Source organism: Phyllostomus hastatus, unplaced genomic scaffold (assembly GCF_019186645.2).
Source record: "Phyllostomus hastatus isolate PE091 unplaced genomic scaffold, TTU_PhHast_1.1 phas_scaffold_39, whole genome shotgun sequence".
Lineage (NCBI taxonomy): Eukaryota > Metazoa > Chordata > Mammalia > Chiroptera > Phyllostomidae > Phyllostomus > Phyllostomus hastatus.
The window spans coordinates 11485326-11503965 of NW_025334028.1; the positions used below are offsets into that span (position 1 = coordinate 11485326).

At 35.6% G+C, this 18640-nt stretch overlaps 1 protein-coding gene across 3 annotated transcripts in view; it reads right to left on the reverse strand.

Annotated features, from left to right (window-relative positions):
- The window catches only part of KLHL8 (kelch like family member 8), an 84912-nt gene that overhangs the window by 8840 nt on the left and 57432 nt on the right, over window positions 1-18640 (reverse strand). For all 3 annotated transcript variants that reach the window (XM_045820330.1, XM_045820329.1, XM_045820331.1), the window contains 3 exons: window positions 16134-16320; window positions 8179-8322; window positions 6454-6565 (listed from right to left, as the gene is read on the reverse strand). In XM_045820330.1, the coding sequence (XP_045676286.1) occupies window positions 6454-6565; window positions 8179-8322; window positions 16134-16320 (443 nt within the window). The remainder of the gene's footprint in view (window positions 1-6453; window positions 6566-8178; window positions 8323-16133; window positions 16321-18640) is intronic.

Below are 18640 nucleotides of genomic sequence, written 5' to 3' on the forward strand. Positions count from 1 at the left end.
CATTTGGTATAGCAACAAGAAAAATAAAGTACCTAGGAATAAACCTAAACAAGGAAGTAAAAGACCTGTGCTCAGAAAACTATACAACACTGAAGAAAGAAATTAAGGAAGACACAAACAAATGGAAGCATATACTGGGTTCATGGATTAAAAGAACATCATCAAAATGTCCATACTACCCAAAGCAATTTATAGATTCAACACAATCCCTATGAAAATACCAATGACATATTTCACAAATATAGAACACACATTTCAAATATTTATATGGAACCTAAACGACCCTGAATAGCTGCAGCAATTTTGAGAAAGAAAGACAAGTGAGAGGGATCACAATACCTGATATCAAGCTGTATTACAAGGCCATGGTAATCAAAACAGTATGGTACTGGCATAAGAACAGACACATAAATCAATGGAACAGAATAGAGAGCCCAGAAATAAACCCAAGTCTCTGTGGTCAATTAATATTGGACAAATGGGGCAGAAACATAAAATGGAGTAAAAATAGCCTCTTCAACAAATGGTGTTGCAAGATCTAGACTGCTAGTTGCAAAGAAATGAAACTCAATCACCAACTTACACCATATACAAAAATAAATTGAAGGTGTTTGATAAGAGACTTAAATATAATTTGTGACAACATAAAAGTCCTAGAGGAGAATATAGGGAGGAAAATCTCAGATATTCCACCTAGCAATATTTTCACCAATATGTCCCCTAGAGCAATGGACATAAAAGAAAGAATAAACAAATGGGACTACATCAAATTAAAAATCTTCTGCAGGGCTAAAGAAAACATCAACAAAATGGAAAGAGAACCAACCACATGGGAAAATAGATTTGCAAATGATACCCTGGATAAGGGTTTGATCTCCAAAATATATAAAGAACTCACATGATGCCACTCCAGGAAGATAAACCACCTAATTAAAAAACTAGGCAAAGGACCTGAACAGACACTTCTCCAAGGAGGACAAACAGGGGGTCTAGAGACATATGACAGGATGCTCAGCATCACTATCCATCAGAGAGATGCAAATTAAAACCACAATGAGATGCCACTTCACACCGGTCAGAATGGCCATCATAAACAAATCAACAAACAAGTGCTGGTGAGGTTGTGTAGAAAAGGGAACCCTAGTGCACTGTTGGTGGGAATGCAGACTGGTGCAGACACTGTGGAAAACAGTATGGAATTTCCTCAGAAAGCTAAAAATGGAACTGCCTTTTGACCTGGCAAATCCACTGCTGGAATTATACTCTAAGAATCCTGAAACACCAATTCAAAAGAACCTATGCACCAATATGTTCATAGCAGCACAATTTACAGTAGACAAGTGTTTGAAGCAACATAAGTGCCCATCAGTAAATCAGTGGATCAAAAAACTATGGCACATTTACTCAATGGAATACTACACAGCAGAAAGAAGAACGAACTCCTACTCTTCGTGACAGCATGGATAGATCTGGAAAGCATTATCCTAAGTGAAATAAGCCAGGCAGTGAAAGACAAATAACATATGATCTCACCCGTAAGTGGACCCTAATCAATAAAACAAACAAGCAAGCAAAATATAACCAAAGACACTGAAATAAAGAACAAACCAACGGTAATCAGAGGGGTGGGTGAAGGAGATAATGGGGGGGAAAATGGGGAAGGGTCCTCAGGGAACTTGTATAAAGACCACATGGACAAAGCCAATGGGGTGTAGAATCAAGGGTGGGAGATGGGAATAGGTGGGGCGAGTGGGAGCGGTGGGGAGGAAATGGAGATAACTGTACTTGAACAACAATAAAAAATTATTTTAAATTTAAAAAATAATAAAATATTGTGGCCATAAAAAATGTGTAGGTGTGTGAACACATGTCTGTACTCTAGAACACAAGGGTGCTATATCATGCCAGAAATAAGTGTGCCTAATAATTTCCCTCCCCACACACCAAAGCACAAGAGCACATGACATTGGCTAGTTCTTAATTCCTCAAAAGTCTTCTCGATTTTTGTGACATTGCATGTTGGAGTTCCCTCCCACATCTCTGGCTGGTTGCTTTTCAGCTTCCTCTATCAGTGCCTTCTTTTCTACTCCTTCATTATATTATGAAGTTCCCTAAGGCCTCTTTTCACCCTATCATTTCTCGCTATAGGCAATCTCATCTTTTCAATGGATTTATGGTAACTCTTAATATCCAGATATATATCCAACTTCTACCTCCAATCTGTCTTGCTGGCTCTTTACCTTCACTATAGTGTGTATGAAACTCACTGTCTACTTCCCCATGACAGGCAGAATTCTAAGATGCCCCCACCAGGATGTTCACTCTCTAGTTTCTGCTTATGATATGCTCCATTATATGGCAAAGGAGAGATTACTTGAATGTCTACTCTAATCATATATACCCTATAAAAGCAGAGAGGTTTATCCAGCTGGTAGCAGAAGAAAAGTCAGAAACTTAAAGAATGAGGTGGATTCTGCATGCCACTGCTTGTTTGACAATAGAGAAGAACACCTGGCAAAAACCTGAGTAGTCTCTAGGAGCTGAGAGTAGTCGTTGGCCAACAGCCAGTACAAATGAGAAACTCCACCCTACAATCATAAGGAACAGAATCCTATCAATAACCTATAGAACCTTGGAAAAGCTGCTTCCCCAGAGCCTCCAGATAAGAGCTCAGCCCTATCTACACCTTAATTTTGGCCGTGTGAGTCCCTAAGTGGAAAATCTAGTCATACCTGTTGGACATCTGACCTATGGAATGGTGAGCTAAAAAATGGATGTTGCTTTAAGATGCTAAGTTTGTGGTAATTGGTTACACAGCAATAAAATACTAGCAGACCCATCACAAGACAAACAAAAATTTTATTTTGTTCCTGTCTTGTTCTGCCTAATGCAAAAAAGTTGCATCACTATCCATATCCATATGCTTAAACCAAAAACTGAAGGATCATCTTTGCCTCTACCTTATTGCTCTTTCTAGCTCCCACACCTAATTATCTTGTTGATAATACTCTTCTGAACTCTCTCTCAAATATGTCCTCCTTTCTCTCTCCCACCTTCTATTACTTTAGTCCAAGTCACCATTATTCCTTGACTGAAATATTACAATAATCCTTTTGGCCTCCCAGACTGTTTTCATGCTGGTCCTCCTCAAATCCCTTCTCTATTTCATATGCAGAGGATGTTAGAAATGACAAGCATGATTACATCATCCCCACGCTATTAAAAAGTGCATGTGTGTACGTGTATTTCAAAGCCCACTAGATAAAATGAATCTGGGAAACCTGAAAGGTCCTCATTCTGCTGTGGCTAACCTCCCGATTTTCAAGGACTCTTCATTTCTTTCTGCACCCCCCATGCTACTCTTCCACCCACTACTACTTAACTAGGCTAAATTATGCTATCCCTTCAGATCTTAGGTTAAATGGGACTTCATTAAGATCTTTTCCACTCTCCAGCACCCTTTACTCACCCTGTGCTAACATTACTACTGCCGTGTAATTGTGTCTTTATTTGTATGTTATGTTCTAGAATGTAAGCTCTATGGAAGCAGGGACTTTGGCTGTCTTATTATTGTATCTTCAACCCTTGGTATATCTTGCAATGGTCACTTAACCAGCCTTTGTTGAATAAATAAATCAACCCCTAGAGATGCTCTGTTAGGATAAGGGGCTTCAATAAAACCACAGGTTAAACAAACACCAGTGTCCATTTTAGTGGAAAGATGAAAAAGCAGGGAGGGGAGTAAAGAAAACTAGTTATTTTACATGTGAATATGATCTTGGAATGCACACTGAAAAAATAACTTGGGAGAATACAAGTTGGTAAGCAAATAATGACAAAATAATTGTAGTTGTTATTTCTTTATATAGTTGGGTAGCTATTGTAAAGTTCTCAAGGCATATTTTAAAAGGTTAACAAAATTCAACTGCTATTTGCTAGAGAACTTTCAATTCTTGGCTAAAAACAGCTTAGCATAATAAAGAGGCAAGAATATAAAGATTAAAAATGTACTTCAGGGTTTTCTCCCTCATTTTAATTCATGTACTACAATTTAAACTATTTTTTTAAATATTTTATTTATTTATTTTTATAGAGGGAAGGAAGGGAGATAAAGAGAGAGAGAGAGAAATATCAATGTGCGGTTGCTGGGGGTTATGGCCTGCAATCCAGGAATATACCCTGGCTGGGAATCGAACCTGGGACACTTTGGTTCCCAGCCCATGCTCAATCCACTGAGCTACGCCAGCCAGGGCCAATTTAAACTATTTGTAGTTACCATATAGCATAAATCAAACCCTACTGAACTATTAAAATGTCACTTGTAGATAAATAGGAGGTAATAGTATATTTTAAGATCAGTTTTTTCCCCTAGGATTCTTTTGCCTTGTGAGAAAAAAAAAAAGGCTAAAAATTTCTTTTTAGCAGAACTCTTTTCATAGTTCCATCTAATCTTTCATACTTAATAACACATGAAGAAAACCCAGTTAAAAACACTTCATTTTAAATTGGCAGAGTACAGAAAATCATATGGCAATGTATCCCATGTGCAGTTCAACCTGAAATTGCTTGTGTGGGCAACAAGTCATTTTTAGCTCTTACAGAATGTTGCTACTATTTACAAATCATATTGGCCATGATGGTTTGAAGTTTGTTGTTGTTGTTTTTTTTTAATTTTTTTGTTATTGTTCAAGTACAGTAGTCTCCATTTTCACCCCACCATGCCCCACCCATCCCCACCTCCCACCCTCAAACCTACCCCCTTTGGCTTTGTCCATGTGTCCTTCACACATGTTCTTTGATGAACCTTCTCCTATTATCCCCCATTATCCCTCTCCCTCTCCCCTCTGGATACTGTCAGTTTGTTCTTTATTTCAATGTCTCTGGTTGTATTTCGCTTGCTTATTTGTTTTGTTGATTAGGTTTCATTTATAGGTGTTTTTCTTTTAAATAAAATTATAATAGAGATGTTTTGATTCTGTTTCTATACAAAGCTACTCTTAAGCATTATTTTGGATACTTATTCAGATAGCCCTCTTTTTTTTTCCATTATTACATTTTCACTCTGAAACAAAGAGGCAGAATTATGGTAGCTGGGTTTATGGAAGTTATTAAGCTCAGTCTTTGAAATCCTCACCCTATTTGCTGAATTTTAAATTTAAAAAGTGAAAAGAATAGGTAAGTCAATCTCCCACTTGGTGCAAAAAATGTTATCTCTCCAACATATATAATTCCAGTCATTGGGAGGTATTATAGTATGCTGTATTATTATTATTATTATTATTATTATTATTATTATTATTATTATTATTACATTGAACTGTAAGTATTTGTTCCTTCCTTCTAAGACACCATACATCTCTTAAAATATCTAGATACTCTCTTAAGTGCTTATGTCTCCAGACCAAAACTCTTCAACAATTTTTTATATGACATGGTTTTCAGATCTTTTACCTACTAGTCTGTACTTCCATGCAGTCTACATTTATAACCATGTTTGTGCACCCCTATAGACCATAACTATTTTCAAATTATAAACACATACTAACAGATTATATTCATTATAAAACATCCACTTAAAATAAATTTCAAAGGATGCAATTAAAAATGTACAGAGTCTCATATTTTATTCCCACTCCCCAACTGATACTGCATATTGGCACTTTGAGACCAGAGCTATAGATACAGACAGATCAGCATAAAGAATAGTGCAACTGCAATCTAATCTCCTTTGATTGAAAGGCTTCAATTTCTTTAATATAGGCAACTATATTATATTTGCTATTTTCCTCTCTCTCTCTCTCTCTCTCTTTTTTAAATGCTGTGCAAGTACTTTTTCCATATGAAACATAATCATAAACCTGACATCCCACTATGTTGTACTGGTATAATTGATTTTTTAAAATTATGTAAAGCAGGTTTTAATCTATAACTCCAATTTTAATATGTTTAGATTTTGCCTCTAGATATAGAGTACATTTTTGGTCTACTACATCTCCGAATCCTGATTTTGTCACATATCTAAAAATTTGGTATTTAACTCATTTTGAAAATTCTGAACAGGCTAGTCAACATTTACTAAGTCACATTACTAGATACCTTCCTCTCCTTTAGACTGATCCATTTATCAACATATATTTCAATTTATTATAGTTGAAGATTTTAAATATTAATACTTATAATGATAAAAAACAATTAATAGAAATAGTGGGATATTTTCTTATCATGTTAGAGTACATATACCTTAATCCTAAAGCCATTATCTTATTAGGGAAACATTTTTAATTCTCAAGAAAATTAAAAGAAGTTATAATAAAGCATCACATTGGATGCTTTAACAAAATGTATGCAAGAAGATATTTAAAAGTTCTAAAAATATGAAAAGTAAAAAATTATCCCTTTCAATCAAAGCAGCTCTATTTTCTACCAAAAAATCAAAATAAATGTCCATGCTACCTCTTTGTGTTCATTGATGCCTTCATCATCCATTTATTAGTGAGAGGATCAAACATCTCCATGCTACCTAAATGTTCATTTCCATCATGTCCACCTACTGCATACACTTTACCTGTCAAATAAAGAAGTATTTTCATTTGATTCCAAATAAACCTAGTTATTTATATATAATCAATATACGAGGTCTGTCCAGAAAAAGTCCAGCCATTGTTAATATGATAAGAACAGTTCCAATGACATTGGTGCAACCTGGCAGCCAAGGAGAGTGGACTGGAATGCACATGTGTGAACATGACAACTTTACTGTACTAGTCAGTGGGAGTAGTAGATGCCATTCAGTGATCCTGTATACTGTGTGGCCATCACATTCAAAATGACTGAGCAAGCAGAGCAAGGAACCTGTATCAAATTTTGTGTTAAGCTTGAACATTCCTCCAAGGAAACTATTCAGATGATTCAGAAGGCCACAGCTATGGGCAACTGGTGATTGGCAGCTTCATCATGACAATATGATTGCTCATGCATCATGTCTCCTGCAGAGTTTTTTTTGTGAAACATCAAATCACTCAGGTGACTCAGCCCCCTACAGCCTAGATTTGGCACCCTGTGACTTCTGGCTTTTCCCAAAACTAAAATCACCTTTGAAAGGGAAGAGATTTCAGACCATTGATGAGATTCAGGAAAATACGATGGGGCAGCTGATGGAGATTGGGAGAACTGTGTGAAGTCCCAAGGTACCTACTTTGAAGGGGACTGAGGCATCATTGTCCTGTGTACAGTGTTTCTCATGTCTTGTATCTTCTTCTCTAAATGTCTCTATTTTTCATATTATATGGCTGGATACCTTCTGCACAGATCTTGTATAATTAAAACAGCATAAAAATTTTCAAGTTTTCTTTTGGCCAACATTATGATCAATGTCACTTTTGTATTCAAGTGAAAACAAATGTATGCTTCTACTTAATAAAATGCCTGGAATGTGCTGTTCTACACGGAGCTATTTGAATGTTCAAATGCTATCCCTCTCTTAGGTTTCCCAACATTCTTATTATTTAGTAGATAATATCAGTAAACAATGCTTTCAGAGAATATTTAGTAAAATTAAAAAATTCCCTTGTGTAACATAAAGAAAATATAAAACAATATGATCAAACTTTTTCTAAATGAAATAAAATATACAAACTGGAAAGTTACATATCAAAATTTTAACTGTGACAATTTCTGGGTGTTTGGGTTACAGATTATTTTTACTTTTATTAAAATGTTGTATTTTCCAAAAAAGCATTTATGTGTTTATAATCAGAGTAAAAGTGATTTTTAAAAAGTCTAACAATTTTCCCATGTTTTCTGCAATTAATCATTTTCAGTAACCAGTAAAAAAAAAATCTCATTTCAATAATAATTAGATGGGTATAGAAAAAAGGTGATATGTATTTATTACTTGGGTTCAATAAATATTTTTCTTAATGTGGATTCTTTTGTGAATATAGTTTATTTTAACTCTCTTTTCCCTGATACTCATCTTCTGAAAAGCAATTGCATGCAAGAGATTGTACACTGAGCATCAATGGGCATAAAACAATAACCACCACTCAAATATTTTATTGATATACTGAAACATATTTTATCATTAAGCAATTTTCTTACAGAAAGAATTCTCAAAGTTCAAATATTTTAAAAGAGCATCGTGATTATGTGATGAGATTTATACAATAGTGATCCCACCTTCCACAGAGATGACACCCACATGTCGCCTTCGACTATTCATTTCTGGTCCAAAGAACCAACTGTTTTTGTTGATAGAATAGCACTCAATACTGCGAAAAGGGTCACCAGATCCACCTCGACCACCCACACAAAATAACACACCTAAAGGTAAAGTCACAAACAGAGGTCAAAATCACAGTTGCCAATTTTTTGAAAAATTAATATGGAAAAAATATTTAGGAAGTTAAAATTTGATTAATGGTAAAAAATGAGTTATTTGGGTAGCATTCAGTGTTATTACATTATTAGAAATCTCTCTTTTCTGTTTTTCCTCATTTGATTTTTGTCAAAGAATAAGACACATAACCTACCCCTGCTTGCTAACATCCCATTACAATAGTTTGATCTTTACCTGCTATGTAAAATTGCTCTCTCTAAGGTCATAACAAGAGCCAATGAACTCTTAATCTCATACTGAACACAACTGCAACATTTGATCAGTGTTTTTTGAGAAATTCCTTAACTCTCTTGGCTTCCCTAATGTCAGTCTCCTTTTTTGTCTGATCATTTCTCTCTTTCCTATGTTTTTCATGGTTCATCCTAGGCCTACTTCTTACATACTTCCTGCTCACACAGGAAAATTTTTATTCCTTTATTTTAAATCCCATCTTATGATAGAGCCTTTCAATTTATATTTGTAAGCCACATTTCCACTTGATGTCCCAAAGGCACCCAAACCCAACATGTTCAAAAGGATCTCCCTTCCTCACCTACCTAAACCACTTCTCCCTTCCCTGAGATGTCCTCCTTCTACCTCGCTATTCCCACTGCCACTGCCTTAAGTGAGGTCCTCATCAGTTAGTGCCCACTACTGCAAAGTCCTTATCACTTAGTCGTCTTTTTGTTTTTGACTGTCAACAGAGTGATCTAATTATAAAGGTTCTTGCAACAGCTTTTCATTACCTCCATCAACAGTTTCTTAAAAGTGTTAGCAATGCCACTAAATTATACATTTAAAAATGGCAATTTTAGTGTTACACAAGCATACTTCACAGATACTGTGGGTCCAGTTCCAGACTACGACAATAAAGCCAATATCACAATAAAGCCAGTCACAAGAATTCTTTGATTTCCCAATGCATATAAAAGCTAAAATGGGGGGTGCTTACATGTATTTTACCACAATTAACAAGGAACTAAAATTTCAGCGTGGTTCAGAATCATCCCAATAACATAAAACACTGATTGTGGGGCCTGACACCCAAAGTTCCTGATTCAGTAGGTCTGTTGTAGGTAAGAAGTTCCCAAGTGAATGCTAATGCTACCGGTCCAGGCGCCACTGCTTCCTTCACACTATGAGAACTTCTGCTGTGGGAGACAAAAGCCTCAGCACGGCATAAAGGCCCTGCAGTTTCTAACCTGATTTTCCCCTTCTTTCTCTTAAAACTTCAAGCTCCTGCAACATGCATCTAGTTAGTGCTCATCCTTGATGTTCTGATAGGAACTTTTTGGCAACTTTCACTTAATACACTATTTTGAAATGATCTGTATTACACTGATATTTGTCACCAGAAGCTAAGCTAGGTTAAGACTGTGTGTTAAAGTATTTATGCACTAATAAGAACTAGCATAGTTCCTGGAATGTTTCAGGCATTCAATAAATATAAAATAAACAAAAAACCCCTTTCCCTAACTGGCACCCAGACAAACAACAATTTCTTATAAAAAAACAAGACTGAGGTTTACTTTTTTATAAAACCTCCTCTGACCCTTGCAAGGGTGAAAATTACCACTCTTTTCTTCATGCTTCCCACTATATGTTATGATTAAATCAAAGAATTTGTAATACTTTATGGCATTTATTTACTGACATGTCTATTTCCCTAGATCAGACTATAAGTTCTCTCAAAACAGGGATGGGTATTTGTGTTTTTATTTCTAATGCTAACTAGAACCCAGCACGTAGTAGGCACTTAATTAATGTTTGCTGAATGTCTGTATAAATGAATGATCAGAATTGCTTGTACTGTCTTTTCTAACTAATCCAATATCTTAAGTCAGAGACATTTAAAGTTGAAAGAGACTTTTAAAATCATGCAGTCAAAATTGTTTATAAGTAAATTGAGGCCATCAGAGAATAAGAAATCTGCTCAAAATACAGATGTTTAATGGCACTGTTGGAATTATAATCCCAGAATGTAATTGTAATCATTGATGAGATTTTCTTTAAATGTAAATCAGTATTTTACCTACATAGATCACCTAAGAACATGACATGGGAGAAAAGAAAACTAAGAATGAAGCAAAAAGATCAGGATGCAAATCCTTTCTCTGCTATTTCTCTGTGGGTCTTTGAGCATACTTTTACCCTCTCTGATTCTTAGCCTCATCCATAAAATGGAACAATACCAAATATCTCATAATGAGGATCAAATCCTTTACTAACGCCTATTTCATTAAGTCCCTGCAATCATGTAAGGGATCATATATGTGAGGGTTGGCCTATGTTTGGCATATAACCTAGACTGCCAAGATGTTGTTTGAATTCAAACCTAAATCTGAAGAATTTCATTAAATACCTTGATATCCCGAAACAGGATTCACAACTAAAATAAATCTATACTTTAAAATAATTTAATTATAAAGTAAAATAATTTAGTTTGTAAAGTATTATAAAGTAAAACCAACCTATGAAAAAAGAAATCAGCAGTCCTTTCCTGTTAAAATTATTTAGAATAACTATACTCCAGAGCAGATCTATGACATTCAAACTTTCTTTATACTACCTAGATAAAATCCCATATATATAATCAAATATTGCCTTCTGTTGTTATTTTAGGCTACCCCATTGATACCTTTGATAATAACTATATTAGATAGCAGCAAATTTACAGGAAGTCTCTGGTCAGAGTACTGACACCTGAATTCTTGGACCTCATTTATTTTCCTTTCTCCCTCATATATTGTGGGAGAAATCCCCCTTTCTCCCTCATATACTCTTTGTGTTTATAAAGAGTAACATTTAGTAAACATGAACTTGGGAAAAGGTAAAATCTGAAAATTGTGCAAATAAAGGTGAAACTGCATGCCTCCTCAAAAATAAGAGTGTTAGATTCTAAGAGTTTAATATAGCCTGTTATACAACGTTAGATTTAGTACCTTCCTTTTGATTTGATAAAATACAAAAAAAACCCCAAGTATTTAAGAATGCACTATGTGTCAAGCTCTGTGCTTGGCGCTATAGATACAAAACTAAATAAGATACTTATCTGTCTTTGTAGAGCTCAAAATATACCACATAAATGAATTTTAATGCAACATAGTAAAAAAAATGTGAAAGTGTTATAAAAGTACAAATGACAGGAACTAATTCTGCCTAAAGAATTAGAAAGGACTCAAAATAAGACATTTTAGCAGGCTCTTCAGAGCGCATAAGATTTGTAATGGCTTTTTAAATTTTTATTTTTACTTATTTTTTTATTGAATTTATTGGGGTGACACTGGTTAATAAAATTATGTTAAGTTTCAGCTGTACAATTCTATATCATCTCCCTAATGTATTATGTAATGGTTTTTTAAAAAACTGGCATATTGGCAAAACTATCTGAATCATGTACAGTAAGAACTCATGGATGATATCGGAAGAATGGCAGTGTGAGAAATCTCCTTGGCCTCTCCTCTTAAAATTTCAACAATTTGAACAGCTATAACTCACCAAAAGATTCCCTGCTAAAAATATAGGCATGCCTGAGAGATCCACACATTGAAGCATCTAAAGGTGGACAACTGGGAACAAACAGGAGATAAGTAGGGAGAAGGGCTGAGCCACAGATGCAGCCCTGCAGCCAGAAGCTCACGGTGGGGCTCAGCCCGGAGGAGGGAGGAAGCTGGCTGTGAAAGGCAATCCCTTCAGCCAGGAGAAGCAAAGTGATTTGGTGGGCATCTTGGAAAGAGCAAGCAATATGAGCCACAGCTGAGCCCAGAGATAATGGGCAAGGATACAGCACTGGGTTCCTGGAAATAAAGGCACAGAGCCCAGCCCAGAGCTCTTCTCCCTTTGTCCTTGGTGTAGGGTTGTGGAGCACCACTGTCTGCAAACCTGAGAACTGGTACTACAGAATGACTATTTTCTCTGAGCAGGGGATGTACTCTGTGACTGGTCCCAGGTTGAGGTGCAGGGGGCACCCAGCAGAGGTTCAAGGTCGCCATTACTGGGAGGGCAAAACAAAGAAGGTGACTGGGTTCCCCCAGCAAACCCAGTCCCATGTATCATGGCTACAGTAACAGTAATGGCAGCCAGAGACAGCTTGGGGGGGGGGGGGGGCGGGGAGCACTGGAATTTCACTGAGCTAAAACCTTGTGATTTAGTTCCACCTACTGGAAAATAATAGAAAGACACCTTCCTAGTAACCTGTTAAAGAAGTGCCACTCATACACAGATGCCTAGACAGAAGAGGAATCCATCAAATACCATGCATGAATAACCAAGGTAGTGAGGCAGCACAGAAATAAAATGAAAAAATCTACAGAAATCAAACTTAAGCACATGAAAATAGGTTATATAAATAACAGAGAATTCAAGACTGCAGTTCTGAAAATAATGAGCTGCAAGAAAATACAGACAGGTAATCTAATGTGCTCAGAACACAAATTAAAAAATGAAACGAGAACTTTACCAAAGAGACTGAAACTTTAAAAAACAACCAAACAGAAATTCTGGAGATGGAGAATTCAATAAATGATATCAAAATGAACTAGAAGCAGAGGAAATAGAGCTGACCAGATGAAGGAAAGAATGATGATACCAAAAATAGAGATCTAGAAATGATGCAGAGGGAAGGAGAGAGATACTTGGGCATAAAAAATGAAAGAACTCTTGAAAAGTATGACTCCATCAGAAACAGCAATATAAGAATAATAGAAGCACCCAAAGAAGAAGAAGAGAGAGAAGGGAACAGAGAGCCTGTTCAAACAAATAGTTGATAACTTCCTAGAACTATGTGAAGAGCTACATCCTCAAATCCAAGCAGGAAACAGAATACCTTGTTCCCTTAATCCCAAAAGGCCTTCTACAAGGTTCATTGTTTTTAAAACTGTCAATAATTAATTACAAAGAAAGAATTCTCAAGACTCCCTGGGAAAAGCATAAAGTAACCTATAAAGGAAAGCCAATTTGGTTATCATGAGACTTCTCAGCAGAACTCTACGAGCCATAAGAGAGTGGAACCAAATGTTCAAACTACTGAAAGAGAGAAATTACCAGCCAATAATAATATATCCAGCCAAGTTATTTTTTTAGATATGAAGGAGAAATAAAGAATTTTCCAGACATACAGAAGCTGAAGGAATTTGTCACTAGAAGATCTCCACTGCAGGAAATACTCAAGGGGGTTATTCTACCAAAACAATGAGTAAGATCACTGACAAACTTACAGCATAAACAGAGATTGTTTGTGACAAGAAAAACATAAAAGAAGAGTGGGTAAAGGGCTGAATTTGCAAACAAGGATGGAAATCAGATGCATTCAGGAAAAAAATGACTACCGTATATATATATATATATATATATATATATATATATATATATATATATATATATATATATATATATATATATGAAACTTTTTTTTCATAAACCTAATGGTAATCTCACACAAAAACCCAAAACAGACACAGCTATTGATAAAAAGAGGAGACAAAGGAAAGAAGTATGAAATACCACCAACAGAAACAACAGACAAAAACACAAAGGGAAAGAACCAATGGAGATACAGAGCTACCAGAAAACAAAGATAAAATGGCTATAGGAAATCCTCATATATAAATAATTACCATAAATGTAAATGGACTGAATGCACCAATAAAGAGGCACTGAGTAGAAGACTGAATAAAAAAACAAAACCCAATCATATGCTGCTTCAGGAGAATTGTGTAAGCTGCAAAGACAAACTTAGACTCTAACTGAAATGGTAAGAAATGATTCTCCAGACAAATAACATCCACAGAAAAGCAGGTGTAGCCATACTTGTATTTGACAAAATAGATTTCAAGCTAACAAAGGGAACAAGAGACAAAGATGGACATTTTATAATGATAGAGAGGACACTACATCGAAAAGACATAATATTTCTTAATATATATGCACTCAATCAGGGAGCACAAAAATATATAAAATAACTAACAGAACAAAAGGGAGAAACTGACAAAAACACAATCATAGTTGAGGACCTTAATACTCCACTGACAGCTCTTGATAGATCATCCAAACAAAAATCAATAAAAATATTGGCCTTAAGTAAGAAACTAGAATGAGTAGACATAATTGACATTTACAGATCCAACTGACATTTACAGAGCCAACTGACATTTACAGAGCCTTTCATCAGAACATCAGATTATACATTCCTCTCCAGTGCACATGGAACATTCACAAGGACAAACCAAATGTTGGGTCACAAAACTAACCTCAGCTAGCCTCAACAAAATTCAAGAAGATTAAAATTATACCAAGCATATTCTCTGACCACAATGCTTTGAAGTTAGAAATCAACTCCAAAAAGGAGTAAAGAAATCCACAAATATAAATAACATTACCAATAAATGACTTAGTCAAAGAAGAAATAAAAAGTGAGATTAAAAGATATACAGAAACAAATGAGAATGACAATACAAATAGCAAAACTTCAGGGATGCAGTGAAAGCAGTAAAAGAGGGAAATTTTTATCAGTACAGGTCTAGTTCAAGAAACAAGAGAAATCACAAGTAAACAACCTAACATTACATCTTAAAGAACTACAAAAACAAGAACAGAAGCAATCCAAAGTTAGCAGAAGGAAATAAAAATTATAACAGAATTGAATAAAACAGAGAACAAAAACACTATAGAAAAAAATAATACAACAAAGAGCTGGCTCTTTGAAAAGATTAATAAAATTGACAAATCCCTGGCTAGACTAAGGATGAAAGAGAAAAGACTCATATAAACAAAATCAGAAGTGAAAGAAATTACTACAGACATCACAGATATACAAAGGATCATACTAGAATATTATGAAAGACTATGCCACCAAATTCAACAACCTAGAAGAAATGAATAAATTCCTACAAACATATGACCTTCCTAGACTGAATCAAGGAGTAGAAAATCTAAATAGAACAATCAACAGTAAGGAAACTGAAATAACCATCAAAAATCTCCCAAAAAGTAAAAGTCCAGAACCAGGTAGCTTCACTACTGAATTCTACCAAACACTCAAATAAGATTTGATACCTATCCTTCTCAAACTCTCCCAGATAATTGAAGAAGAGGCAATACTTCCTGACATGTTTTGTAAGGTCAACAGAATCCTGACACTAAAACCTGGCAAGGATCACATAAAAAAGAAAACTACAATATCTTTGATGAATACAGGCGCAAAAATCCTAAACAAATACATTTAGAAAATAGTTTGCCATGAACTATTTTCATTCCAAAGGCACAAGCGTCATGATCAAGAGGGGTTCATTCCAAAGGCATGAGATCATTCAACATACACAAATTAATGAATGTATTGGATTGGCCAAAAAGTTCCCCCCCCCCATAAGATGGCTACTGTAGCATTTAGCAGTCTTAATTTTATTTGAAATAATTTTGTTAGACTGTATTGTGACAGCTATCATATCAGCGTGCATTTTCTAAAAACGTAAGTTGGTGAATTTTTGTACAGCCATTTTAATATTGATCCTATTAACCACTGTCACCTCAACAAATTTAATTTAAAAAGTCAACTGTCCAGTGTTTCCCAATCCCTATTACTATTTCCAAGATGCAGTTAATTTAAAATTTAAAAAAATTCATAAATAACTTTACTTGCCAATTATTATTCTAAGGCAATCAGATATTAATCATCCAGTTAAGACTGGGCATATATAACCAACCCTCAAATACAACAAAGATCCTTCTAGCAGAGTTGATAAATGAGTAATTTAATTACCAGCAGTATGCTTCCTTGGTGTAGTCCGAACAGAGTATTCAAAGTCAGGTACTGCTCTGCTACTCAAGTGAAGGTGGTAATTTCTTGCTTCATCCAGTAAGTCTCTACATTTTAGATTTTGCTTCACAATCTGTTCTTTTGCCACAACACCCATAAGAAAATCCACTGGCAACAGCGGCAACCGAACCTAAGATCATGAGTATTTGTAGATATAAATTTAACTTGTAACTGATCACTCATTCTCTACTTTCACTGCAGTACATTATATTCTTTTTAATATTGATTTTATATAGGCAGAGGAAGAGAAAGAGAAAGAGAGAGAAAAACATCAATTTGTTGTTCCACCCATTTATACATTCATCAGTTGACTCCTGTATGTGCCCTGAAACGGGATCAAACCCACAACCTTAGGGTATCAGGATAACATTTTCACCAACTGAGCTACCTGGCTAGGGCCTGCTGCAGTACATTACCTTTTAAAAACTCATTTACTTCATAAAGAATTAAAATACAATGTGCCAAATTCTAAAGCAATTTCCAGTAGATCTGCACTAACAAAATTAGATTATATGGTAAATATATCCTCCCTTTTAAATGCAGCTATCAGTAGACTAAATAAAGTAATTCAATTGTCTTCATTCAAGTTTCTTACTTCCAATGATAGTCATAATTAGAAAAGGCTCCTCACTGCTAAAGAAAAGGCATAATCAAAACAAAATTGCTGTTCTTTGTCATTATGCTCCTTAAAGCTCAGACTGAACATACGAACATGTGATCTATTTCTTACTTAAACACACAAACATTCAGATCTGAAACAAACAGGTGTTGTTTTCTTTAAATCAATGACCTTGGAAAGTTACTGTATTTTGCCGTGTATAATGCACCCTTTCTTGCCCAAATTTTTGAGGGAAAAATAAGGATGCTCATTATATATGGGTAGTACTAATTCCATATCTATATAAATGTATTTCATTTTTTAATTTATGCTTATGCATTAAAAGTATAACTCTAGAAAGAAATAACAATATCTATGAAAAATAATACCCAGGAATACCATAATTGGTTTTGAACTTACAAAGAACCTGCAATGAAAGCAGTTTCTGCCAACAATTCAACAAAATGAAACGAAGAGTGATGTATTGTTATCCACAGAGTAAGACAGATGATGCCTGATTGTTATCCACTTGATAAGATAGGTGACACCAACTTTTTTACCATAGGGTGAACAGCACGACATTTCTTTTCATATACTTTAGGCAGGAGAAATTATCGGAAAATCCCTTAGACAATGTTGAAACAGTTTTTGTACACTGCAAGCTTTAAGCTAAAAAGTATGGCAACAGAGCTGCCGAGAGACACTTCGGACCTCCTCCCGCAGACAGTGACATCAGGTTGTGGAGGCAACAGGAAGAAAAGCTTCTTTAGATGCCAAGACAGAAGAAGGCAATGTGAGGGAAACCTCCAAAATGGCCAGATATGGAGCAGGAGGTGAAGACCTGATTCTGGAGCAGTGTCAGACTGGGATCTCTGTTTCAACCAATATGGTACAAGAAGGTAAAAGGATTGCACGAGAAAAAAAAACAGATGATTTCTCAGGGACACCTAAATGGTGCTTTAGAAGGTTTGAACACGAGGACATGAACAAAACTTGCCCCAAAACTTCCAGCAGCCTATGAAAATCAAGTTTTGGAATTTCATTCTTATGTTCAATCTTCAAAAGACTTACAACTCTGAACTATCGCAAATCACCAATATGGATGTCCCGCTGATATTTGATGTGCCACCCAACAGAACTGTGGACGTAAAAGGAGCAAAGACCATGGCTGTTAAAACTAGTGGTCATGAGAAAACACATTTCACTGTTGTTCTAGCCTGTTGTGCAGGCGGGACAAAGCTACCACCTGTGATCATCTTTTCCGAAAGAAAAAGAAAAACTTTTCCGAAAGAAAAGATTCCGAGTGGAGTTATTGTCCACGTGCATGAACAAGGAAGGATGAATGAATAAGGCATGACACTCTGGTTTAAAAAAGTCTGGTCACCAAGGCTTGGAGGATTACTTAAAAAAACAGCTTTGCTTGTTTTTGATCACTTCAAAGCCCACATTACACAAAGTGCAAAAGCAGTCACAGTGGACTTGAAAACCCAACTTGCGGTGATACCTGGTGGGCTAACCAGCCAACTGCAACCTCTTGATGCGTCAGTAAACACGCCCTTTCAGAAAGATTGGACATCATAGATGCAGTCAGCTGGTAATGGTTTAACACCTATAGGCAGGATCAAGAAAGCATCCATTGCCCAGGTTTGTGATTGGATCCTGAGATTGTGGAAGGTGTCAAGAAGGAAGCAGTTGTGAAATTGTTTAAAAAAATGTGTCATCAACAATGCTATGGATGGAACTGAGGACAATGAAAATACCGGGATGAGGACAGTGACTCTTCAGAAGACACTGGTAATGTAGAAATTGAAGAAGACGATACCTCTAATATTAACAGTGATGAAGAGTTCTT